The 12,028-nt window shown below is 44.5% G+C and overlaps 1 protein-coding gene across 1 annotated transcript; it reads left to right on the plus strand.

Annotated features, from left to right (window-relative positions):
* Positions 1–2,814: 2,814 nt before the first annotated feature.
* Positions 2,815–7,420, plus strand: LOC112073980 (P2Y purinoceptor 1). Its single transcript, XM_024141211.2, has 2 exons — positions 2,815–3,157; positions 5,385–7,420. The coding sequence occupies exon 2, from the start codon at positions 5,412–5,414 to the stop codon at positions 6,477–6,479; it is 1,068 nt and encodes a 355-aa protein (XP_023996979.1). The 5' UTR covers positions 2,815–3,157; positions 5,385–5,411; the 3' UTR covers positions 6,480–7,420.
* The last annotated feature ends 4,608 nt before the right edge of the window (positions 7,421–12,028 follow it).

The raw sequence follows: 12,028 nt of genomic DNA on the forward strand, positions 1-12,028 counted from the left end.
TTGGCAAGATTAGGAAACTGAAAAAAAGTATTGTTGTCTATCTACAATGACAAGCCACCTGGGTCTGACAACTTGGGTGGAACAAGTTGCCACTCCTAACAWGCACAGATTTACACAAATGACCGATGATTGGCTGAGATAAATTGATGATAAAAACATTGGGAGCTGTTTTGTTAGACTCCAGTGCAGCTTTTGACATTTTTGAACATAGTCTGCTGCTGGAAAAATGCATGTGTTATGGCTTTACACCCCCCTGTTATATTGTGGATAAAGAGTTACCTGTCTAACAGAACACTGAGGATGTTCTTTAATAGAAAACCATAMCAGAATCCAGGTAGAATCAGGAATTCCCCAGGGCACCTGTCTAGGCCCCTTACTTTTTCAATCTTTACTAATGACATGCCACTGGCTTTGAGTAAAGCCAGTGTGTCTATGTATGTGGATGACTCAACACTACACACGTCAGCTACTACAGCGACTGAAATCACTGCAACACTTAACAAAGAGCTGCAGTCAGTTTCAGAATGGGTGGCAAGAAATAAATTAGTCCTAAATCATTTCTAAACTTAAAAGCATTGCTTTTGGGACAAATCGTTCACTAAACCCTAAATCTTAATTAAATATTGTACTGAATAATGTAGAAATAGAGAATGTTGAGGTGAATAAACTGCTTGGAGTAACCCTGGATTGTAAACTGTCATGGTCAAAACATTGATACAATAGTAGCTAAAATGGGAAGAAATCTGTTCATAATAAAGCACTGTTCTGCCTTCTTAACAGCAATATAAACAAGATAGGTCCTACAGGCCCTAGTTTTGGTCAGATGCCACAAAGAGGGATTTAGGAAAAGTACAATTGGCTCAGAATAGGGCGGCACGGCTGGCCCTTAAAAGTACATGGAGAGCTAACATTAATGACATGCATATGGATCTCTCATGACTCAAAGTGGGAGAGAGATTGACTTCATCAYTACTTGACAAGCTGAATGTACTGAGCTGTCTGTTTAAACCACCAGCACACAGCTCAGACCCCCATGAATACCCCACAAGACATGTCACCAGAGGTCTGTTTAAACCACTAGCACACAGCTCAGACACCCATGAATACCCCACAAGACATGTCACCAGAGGTCTGTTTAAACNATACCCCACAAGACATGTCACCAGAGGTCTGTTTAAACTACCAGCACACAGCTCAGACACCCATGAATACCCCACAAGACATGCCACCAGAGGTCTCTTCACAATCCCCAAGTCCAGAACAGACTATGGGAGGCACGCAGTACTACATGGTACTCTATTCCACATCAGGTAMCTGATGCAAGCAGTAGAAACAGATAAAAATACACCTCATGGAACAACGGGGACTGTGAAGTAACACATATACACCAATGGGGGCTGTTGAAGGGAGGAAGGCTCATAATAATGGCTGGAAYGGAGTCAGTGGAATGGTTTCAAACACATGTGGTTTTTGATGTGGTTTCCATGTGGTTGATACCATTCCATTGACTCCATTCCAGCCGTTACTATGAGCCGTCCTCCCTTCAACAGCCCCCACTGGTGTATATGTGTTACTTCACTCAGCAGCTTCCACTGGCATACACATGATGACAGGCACTCTGCACACACGTTCACATGGATTTTGTATTGTAGATATGTCGTAGGTGAGTAGTGGCCTGAAGGCACACACTTAATGTGTTGTGAAAAGGGTTATGAAATATCATGTCATTAAATATTTGTTATTGTATATAACTGCCTTAATGTTGCTGGACCCCAAGAAGAGTAGCTGCTGCCTTGGTAGGAATTAATGGGGATCCATAATAAACCCCAGGAAGAGTAGCTGCTGCCTTGGCAGGAACTAATGGGGATCCATAATAAACCCCAGGAAGAGTAGCTGCTGCCTTGGCAGGAACTAACGGGGATACATAATACACCCCAGGAAGAGTAGCTGCTGCCTTGGCAGGAACTAATGGGGATCCGTAATAAACCCCAGGAAGAGTAGCTGCTGCCTTGGCAGGAACTAATGTCGGATCCGTAATAAACCCCAGGAAGAGTAGCTGCTGCCTTGCAGGAACTAATGGGATCCATAATAAACCCAGGAAGAGTAGCTGCTGCCTTGCAGGAACTAATGGGATCCTAATAAACCCCAGAAGAGTAGCTGCTGCCTTGCAGGAAATAATGGGGATCCATCATAATAAACCACGGAGAGTAGCTGCTGCCTTGGCAGGAACTAATGGGATCCATAATAAACCCCAGGAGAGTAGCTGCTGCATTTGGCAGGAACTAATGGGGATCCATAATAAACCCCAGGAAGAGTAGCTGCTGCTTTGGCAGGAACTAATGGGGATTCATAATAAACCCCAGGAAGAGCAGCTGCTGCCTTGACTAAAAGTAATGAGGAATCCGTAATAAATACAAATACACATGGTTACTCTTCCTAGTCTACAGAGGCGTAAGGTGTATCTATTACCATATGACTTACACCTGTCAAATCCTCTCAGAGCTCCATAGGGTGTAGGGCAACATTTTGACATATCACTCTTGAACAATAGGAATGATGTGCTTCCAACCTGCCAGTGAGGCCCATACATGCTCTCTACTCTCCTGTGTGCATTCCTTAACCTAAATGAGGCATGTAGGATCTTGAGTAGCTGCCAAGAATCAACAACCCACACTAGTCTGCCAGTAGCATCGACGTAGGCCTACAGTTAGCAAGTCTGTATAGTCACAGTTTTCTAGTTCCGACTAGCAGTTGAACGCAGCATTTGTTGTTTTTAAACGAGCTTGTTAGATGCGGAGTTGGGAAGAGGAAGGAAAGAGCACGTTTGAGGAGCTCTTATTTTGTTTTTTGTTGCAGTAGCCCCTCCCCTCAGCGAGCGTTTTACCCTATCTGGTGGCGRTCCTCGTTTGTAATTCCTCTCTTGCCAGAGTGTGCTCGCAGTTTTACATTGTGACCCGTGCCCAACGATTGGTGGACTTTTACCGTAAGAGCGAACGAACCAGGCGGAATGTGAGAGCTGGAGAGCTTTGTTGGAGACGTCGAACAGGGACACCTGACGCGACAGTCTCAAGCGCCCTGCGTTGTCTTGCGTATGTAGCCTATGTTTGAAACCTGTTCTACCGCAAAAGGCTGTAGGAATGTGGGATATAAGTCAACGGTGAGTAGGCTAGTGTATGATCGACTTTTATATATAGTTAACTGGGCTGGTTTTGCAATGTATAGACTAGGCTATTTCGGTGCATATTATCGATTCCAAATTGGCTGCAAAGAGACTAGATTGACTTTGCTGAGCGATTTGTGTTTTTTGTCCTCGGTTCGGTTTTGGTTCGGTTATTATTTTTTTGTAATCACTGCCAAACACGAAAAACATTAAATGCATTGTGGTTTGAATGCTGTAACATAATAAATAAATACAWACATGTCCCAYGATGGTAGTGACTGTCCATGACTGCTGATCAGTTAACCATCAGTAATTCACATTACTTTACATAATAAAATAGATAAGATGTTGTATCTCGTAACGACCCTGGGTTTATAACCGCTCAAATCGACTCTGCCGCACGAGCATGSTTTTGCGGCACAGTCGATAGCGCGCCGGATTTCGGRCTAGAAGGTCGAGGGTTCGAGACCTGCTCCCTGCTGTTTMATTACAATATATTACATTTTGTTTTATTTGATGACATTATTATTTTAATTCCAAATCATCATCTCATGTCTCTATAGAGGTCCTGCATATACTGTCTGACAAAATCACTATTTTAGTACTTCTTCAAAAGTAAATAAGGCATACTTTTATGATTGCTGAATACCAACTATCAATCACTTTGACAACTGGTCGTTGAACATCTCATTCCAAAATCATGGGCATTAATATGGAGTTGGTCCCTCCTTTGCTGCTATAACAGCCTCCACTCTTCTGGGAAGGCTTTCCACTAGATGTTGGAACATTGCTGTGGGGACTTGCTTCCTTTCAGTCACAAGAGAATTAGTGAGGTCGGGCAATCAGTGTGATTAGGCCTGGCTCACGGTCGGCGTTCCAATTTATTCCAAAGGTGTTCGATGGGGTTGAGGTCAGGGCTCTGTGCAGGCCAGTCAAGTTTTTCCACACCGATCTCGACAAAACCTTTCTGTATGAACCTCGCTTTGTACATGGGGGCATTGTCATGCTGAAACAGGAAAGGGCATTTCCCAAACTGTTGCCACAAAGTTGGAAGCACAGAATTGTCTATAATGTCATTGTATGCGGTAGTGTTAAGATTTCCCTTCACTGGAACTAAGAGGCCTAGCCCGAACCATGAAAAACAGCCCCAGACCATTATTCCTCCTCCACCAATCTTTACAGTTGGCACTATGCATTGGGGCAGGTAGTGTTCTCCTGGTATCCGCCATACCCAGATTAGTCCGTCGGACTGTCAGATGGTGAAGCGTGATTCATCACTCCAGACAACGCGTGTCCACCGCTCCAGAGTCCAATGGTGGCGAACTTTACACCACTCCAGCCGACGCTTGGCATGGTGATTTTAGGCTTGTATGCGGCTGCTCTGCCACGGAAACCCATTTCATGAAGCTCCCAACGAACAGTTCTTGTGCTGACTTTGCTTCCAGAAGCAGTTTGGAACTCGGTAGTGAGTGTTGCAACCGAGGACAGACGATTTTTACGTGCTTCAGCACTCGGCGGTCCAGTTCTGTAAGCTTGTGTGGCATAACACTTCAGGGCTGAGCCTTTGTTGCTCCTAGATGTTTCCACTTCACAATGACATCACTTACAGTTGACCAGGGAAGCTTTAGCAGGGAAAACATGTTACGAACTGACTTGTTGGAAAGGTGGCATCCTATGACGGTGCCACGTTGAAGGTCACTGAACTCTTCAGTACGGGCCATTCTACTGCCAATGTTTGTCTATGGAGATTGCATGGCTGTGTGCTCGATTTTTATACACCAGTCAGCAATGGGTGTGGCTGAAATAGCTGAACCCACTAATTTGAAGGGGTGTCCACATACTTTTGTATATATAGTGTAGCTTGTGAAGAAACTGCTCTCTCTTTATCCCCTGTTGATCTCACATTCTTATGTAGCAGGTGTTAAACACAGACCGGACTGCGCAATGGATTGTGGTTATAGTAGTTAATTATCATGTTTTCTGTGGTAAACTATGTAGAACAATGCAATGCCTGTTGGAAACTACAACTCTCTACTACATGGCGCAGTTTGGGCACGATCGGATTTATCTCTAGGGAAACTGCAGCACAATGTGCGCATTGAGCTCACAGGAAAAAAAAAATGGAATTAGAATAATTTGACCCACTTCGGTCAGTTAGTTGTTTAAAAACTGGGGAAAAAATCATAAATATCTCCCCTGAACTTTTTTCTTTTTTTTATTACAGTAAAATAACCCATGTTTCCCTGACAACATGACGACTGATCTGAGCCTGACGTCCCTCCTGAATGTATCTGATCTCCACAACGTGACGCGGGGGGGATGTTCCTTGACCAGAACAGGATTCCAGTTCTACTATCTACCCACCGTGTACATCCTGGTGTTCATCACCGGCCTGGTGGGGAACAGTCTGGCCATCTGGATGTTTGTCTGCCACATGAGACCCTGGAGCAGCATCTCTGTGTACATGTTCAACCTGGCTCTGGCCGACTTCTGCTACGTCCTCTCCTTGCCCTTCCTCATCTTCTACTACTTTAATAAGACAGACTGGATATTCGGGGACGTTCTCTGCCGACTGCAGAGGTTTATATTCCATGTCAATCTGTACGGCAGCATCCTGTTCCTGACCTGTATCAGTGTCCACAGGTACACAGGAGTGGTCCACCCGCTCAAGTCTCTGGGAAGACTGAAGAAGAAGAACGCCGTGCTGACCAGCGCCYTGGTCTGGGTCGTGGTCATAGCGGSGATCTCTCCCATCCTCTACTACTCTCGKACGGGGGAGAAACGGAACGCCACCACGTGYTACGACACGACCACGGAGGATGAGCTGCCGGGTTACTTTATCTATAGCATGTGTTTGACYGTGTTCGGCTTCTGCATCCCCTTCMTYMTCATCCTGGGTTGCTATGGGATGATCGTCAAGGCGCTGATATGTAACGACATGAACAACGCCCCGTTACGGCGTAAATCCATCCACCTGGTGATTATCGTGCTGGCCGTGTTCGCTGTGTCCTACCTGCCCTTTCACGTGATGAAGAACCTGAACATGAGAGCCAGGCTGTACTTCCAGGTCCCGGACATGTGTGCCTTTAATAACTGCGTTTACGCCACCTACCAGGTGACCCGGGGGCTGGCCAGCCTCAACAGCTGTGTGGATCCGATCCTCTACTTCCTGGCTGGTGACACGTTCAGGAGGAAGTTCTCCAGAGCTACTCAAAAACAATCCAAGAAGGGGGAGAAGCTCCCACTGCAGTCCAAGAGTGAAGAGACGGTGCTCAACAGCCTGCCGGAGTATGTCAAGAACGGGGATGGGCAGCTTTGAGAGAGGGCTGGGTTTAGGTCCGGGTGGTCTCTCTGAACCTCTATAGGGCTTTGTGTGTGAATTTGCTGTGAATTGGTGCTGTGGACCTTGCAGACTGTGTGTCCACTGTGGATAGAACGATCTGGGTGTGAATCGGACAAAGTCGATGGCAATGGGTAGTGTCTCTGTAATGGCATCACTACTGTAGGTAGGTACTGTATATTCTGAATGTCAACGAGGTGCTCATCCATCTATAACCAAACGGAAGGAGAATGTAATAGGTTGAGCTCCTGTAAACAATGGTCTCTTGTTCCTCTATCCAACCAACACTGATGTGTTTGTAATGGAGAGAGGGCTGTGCTAGCCACCCAGTGGATGCATCATAATCCCCTGCCTACGAGAAGTTGGACTGTGATGGCTAGGTGAGACACCAGGGATGACTGAGATCCATTACCTAGAGTTTGGACCTTATGACTGCTCTGTGGAGGTTGACATACAAAGATTATAATGCACTGTGCATGTTTTTAATTCTTAGACTTCTATAAATTAAATTAAAACCCCAAAGCTGACTGCTATTCCCTTCTCACTTGTTCTCTGTCCTCATGGATCTTTCTATCATTGGTGGACCTCTGGACACAAATTGAAACTTTTTTTTTTTTTCCCCGAGTTGTGATCCAATAAAATAATTTTTATTATAAAAATAATTTCCAAAATACAATCTGGAAAACCATTTTTAATGCTATATTGATTGTGTAAATGTAACAATTACTGTATATGACAAGGGAACAACATTCCCACCTCGTTCTTTGTAAATAATGAATATTTTTTATAATTTTCTTGATGACGAACTTGAAACTCTTGAAACTCACTTGCTTTGAGACCACAGAATTATCCAAAATAGTGCTGCTAAAAGATTTATATTGTGATTGAAGAAAACATTTTCAGAGATGAAATTATTAAAACATTTTTAAAAATCATTATAATTTCTACATACTTTTTACCTGGTTGAAGTCGTTTTTAAATTCAGACTAGACTATTCAGTCTGAAGTATTATAATATTTTTCACCATGACCCAACTCAACCTCGCACCACCCAAATTTGGGTCGCGACCCACCAGTTGAGAATCGCTGTTCTATGGCGTTCCTCTGTGTGACAGCTACTTAGCTACGTTAACGCCAGCGCTGTCTTTGTGTGGCTCTGTTTCAGTCAACTGTATCTCTATGGCGTGACCTTGGTCTATTTATTCTACGTAATATGAAGGGTCTATACTAGTCTCATGTGAATAGGACACAATACAGTAATATGCTGTAATATACTGAAAGTCTGTTGTAGGATTACTGTACAGTACATGGTGTCAAGCCTGGTTATGTTTGTTTTTTTAAACAAGACTCATCCAGACTGTTATGTTATGAGCCCAGGGTTATCATCGGGAGGCAACTTACCAGTGACAAACCACGGCAGCCATCTTCTGTCAAGTGTTGGAACTGTCTGCAAGCAGAAGAAGATTGAATGGCAGGTGACCGTAGAATTAGAATGAGTAGAACAGACATTCCCATTGGAAAGCAACGTTACATGGTGTGTGTGTTCAAAGCGAGCGTCAGCTATATCAAGTGTCTTTGGCATTGTTAAATCACATCGTAATGATTATCACCTCTCAGTGTTCTGTACACACTAAAAAATGTAAAACATTCTCTGTCTTTAGCCACCTTTTCTTCGTAGGTCGGGTGGAAATAGCTACTAGATCCCTGTAACTATGTACAGTATGTTATCCTAGTTCTCTGGTCCATCGTCTTCCTAGTGGAGCCATTTGTCTGACTGTTCCTGAACTGGCCAGCAACTCTAGAAGCTCCACAGATGTTCATAGTATACAGTAGTATTGTATGTGGATCGTATTATTGTATGTGGATCGTATTATTGTATGTGGATCGACTGATAATAGCATGAAATGCATAAGTCCCCCCCCCCCCCTAATCCATATTATTGGGAGATATGTAGACCTGATGAGGAAGTGAATCACGTGATCATATCTGCCTTCTATAGAGATCTGTGACATCTGTACATTTGCTGCTCAGGTCAGAGGTTATCATGTTGTACAGCATTTTGGGGGGGCCAGTTACGACTGTGTGAATAAATGTTTTATTTAAAAACATGTAAAAGGTTATCAGATGAATTTGTTTTTCAAATATATATTTTTTTTTAACTCAATGTTTTTCATGTACTTTGTATGTAATGTTCTCCCTCTCCCTCTCCATAATGTATATGTTACCATTGCTCAGCATAAGCAGGCCTTTATTCCCCGTTAATCATTCCAGAGGGCAATGCAGATTACCAGATTGATTTATTACACTGAATTCAACTCACATTTATTCTAAGTGACTTGGCCTCGTCTCAAACTCTCCGTGACAAAGACCTGAGATAGTTTTGAAAAACGTTCTATTCTGCATCCGCCAATTATCAATAACTCAATGGGTTGTACTGTTTATCCAGTTTATGGCTGTTGTGTGTGTGGATGGCACTGAAACACTATCCTGCACAGATCTATTCAACCCTATACCACTTGCGGTCTATCAACCCTATACACCTGGTCTATTCAAACCCTATACACCTGGTCTATTCAAACCCGTATACACCTGGGTCTCTATTCAACCCTATACACCTGGGTCTATTCAACCCTATACACCTGGTCTATTCAACCCTATTACACCTGGGTCTATTCAACCCTATACTATACACCTGGGTCTATTCAACCCTATACACCTGGGTCTATTCAACCCTATACAAACCGGAGTCTATTCAACCCTATACACCTGGGTCTATTCAACCCTATACACCTGGGTCTATTCAACCCTATACAAACTGAGTCTATTCAACCCTATACAACTGAGTCTATTCAACCCTATACTATACAACCTGGGTCTATTCAACCCTATACACCTGGGTCTATTCAAACCCTATACACTGGGTCTATTCAACAACCTATACAAATGGGTCTATTCAACCCTATACTATACACCTAGGTCTATTCACCCTATACTATACACCTGGGTCTATTCAACCCTATACACCTGGGTCTATTTCAACCCTATACAAATGGGTCTATTCAACCTATACTATACACCTGGTCTATTCAACCCTATGCTATACACCTAGGTCTATCAACCCTATACGCCTACAGTAGGTCTATAGTTCTAAGTCTATTCAACCCTATACAAATGGGTCTATTCAACCCTATACTATACACCTGGGTCTATTCAACCCTATACTATACACCTGGGTCTATTCAACCCTATGCTATACACCTAGGTCTATTCAACCCTATACTATACACCTAGGTCTATTCAACCCTATACACCTAGGTCTTAGAGCTCCAACTCTTTCTCTGCAAGACTGTTGACTTTCCTTTCATAACAGGGAGAGGGGGTGGAGGGAGGGAGTGGGGGAACGAGAGAGATGGGGTACGAGGGAGGGGGAGGGGGAACGAGGGAGGAATTAAGAGTGGAATCCTTTTTCTCTCCCTCTTGGCGTTTCCACACACAGCCTTTGTGTGTGAGACAAAGGGACTGGAGTTATTGATGCTGGGAGTGTTGGGCTCCTGTCGCCAGGACCCCAGGTTTCTGTGGTGGAACTTGCACAGGAAGCCAGCAGCTTTCACCACACTGGTCGTATGAATAGAGACAGGCTTTGATTTCCTGGCTTTGAGTGGCTAGCTGTGTGTGTGTGTGTGTGTGTGTGTGTGTGTGCAAGCAACAGGTGGTTATTGTTGTTGTGGTATTTATGTGTGTGTGTGTTTGCACATGTTTGAACTTCCAGGTGTGTACTGGACTGTGTGGTTGGCAGGGGTCTATAGTGCTCAAATAGGACATCTCTGGGCTGGACAGACAATAGCAGTTTTGAATCAACACGCGCTGAAGCATGAAAGCGTAATGTCCTGCCAGTTTGCTTCTCCTCCTCCTCTGTCTCTTCACCCTCCTCCTCTGTCTCCTCACCCTCCTCCTCTGTCTCCTCACCCTCCTCCTCTCCCTCCTCCTCTGTCTCCTCTCCAAACTCATTTGATTTCACCTCATTCCTCCTCTTCCCACCCTTATTTTTCATCTTTCATTCTTTGTGGCACTGTCAGCTTGCTGCTAGCTAGCCCTGGTAACAGTCAGAAGATGAGGGTGAGGGCAAGGTGGGGTGAGTGTGTGGGTGAGGGCAAGTTGGGGTGAGGTCGAGGTGGGCTGAGGGTGACAGAATACGGGTGGCAAGAGGCAAGAAGGGAGGTAGAGGCATGGAGACTTGAATAACAAAGTTCTCGCTCTCTCTAGAGGACAAACGGGCAGGCAGTGGACCCCTGTGTGTGTGTGTGTGTGTGTACGTGTGTGTGTACGTGTGTGTGTACGTGTGTGTGTACGTGTGAGTGTATGCCTCCAGAGGACAAGCAGGGGGACCCCAGAGGGAAATATGGTACTTTATTCCATCATATATACGATATGAGGTGGCACAGCAGCGTCCTTTAAGGGGCACCCTGTCCATCCGCTGTGGACACAGTCTGGCTGTGTTCATGGTCATCAGGGAACCTTCAATTTCAACTAGAGAGAGATTTGGTTCAGATGGATCAGTGACTTTCAAACTGTTTTGAACTTTGACCCACTGAAAGTACTGTTGAACGTCATCGTGACCCATCTGACGCAAAACAAAACCACCCGACAGGACCGCAACACACTAGTAGGACTTGACCCGCCATTTGAGAAACAATGAGATGTGAAACAGTGAGAGGAACAGCTGGCTTGTGGCTACAGACATTGAATTCTGTTCACGGTTGAAGATCTCCACCTCTGTGTCAAACTCACTGGCTGCAGTGAGACTGATACTTTCTCACCTTTTAAACCCCTTTGCCTCATGGATCGGCAGGTAGCCTAGTGGTTAGAGCGTTGGACTTGTAACCGAAAGGTTGCAAGATTCGAATCCCCGAACTGACAAGGTAAAAATCTGTCCCTGAACAAGGCAGTTAACCCATTGTTCCCCGGTAGGCCGTCATTGAAAATCAGAATGTGTTCTTAACTAACTTGCCTAGTTAAATAAAAAATAAATAAAATGGATCAATACAAGGCGCCCTGCTATTAGCCAAATACATTTTTTCTTTCTAATTAAAAAAGTGCCACTGTCAGTAAAATGCAGACTCATAGGAGATAGGGTCTGATGGGACTGAAACACCTGTGTCTCATTAATCAGAATGTTCCATTTCTAAACTAAACATGCTGACGCACCTGGTTTTGTCTTCTGTTGTGACCTTATTTTGTACCTCGCTCCAGAAAAAAGGAGGACAAACTAGGATGGAGGAATAGTCAAAGAACTATGCCAGACTGCCTCGGGTTCACTTTGCTGAGCACAGTTAGGTTGGTGTGTTTGCTATTGTCTCACGTGTGTGTGTGTGTGTGTGTGTGTGTGTGTGTGTGTGTGTGTGTGTGTGTGTGTGTGTGTGTGTGTGTCTGTGTGTGTGTCTGTGTGTGTGTGTGTGTGTGCTGTGTGTGTGTGTGTGTGTGTGTGTGTGTGTGTGTGTGTGTGTGTGTGTGTTTGTGTGGTGTGTGTGT

This window comes from Salvelinus sp. IW2-2015, unplaced genomic scaffold (genome assembly GCF_002910315.2).
Source record: "Salvelinus sp. IW2-2015 unplaced genomic scaffold, ASM291031v2 Un_scaffold2444, whole genome shotgun sequence".
Taxonomy (NCBI): Eukaryota; Metazoa; Chordata; class Actinopteri; order Salmoniformes; family Salmonidae; genus Salvelinus; species Salvelinus sp. IW2-2015.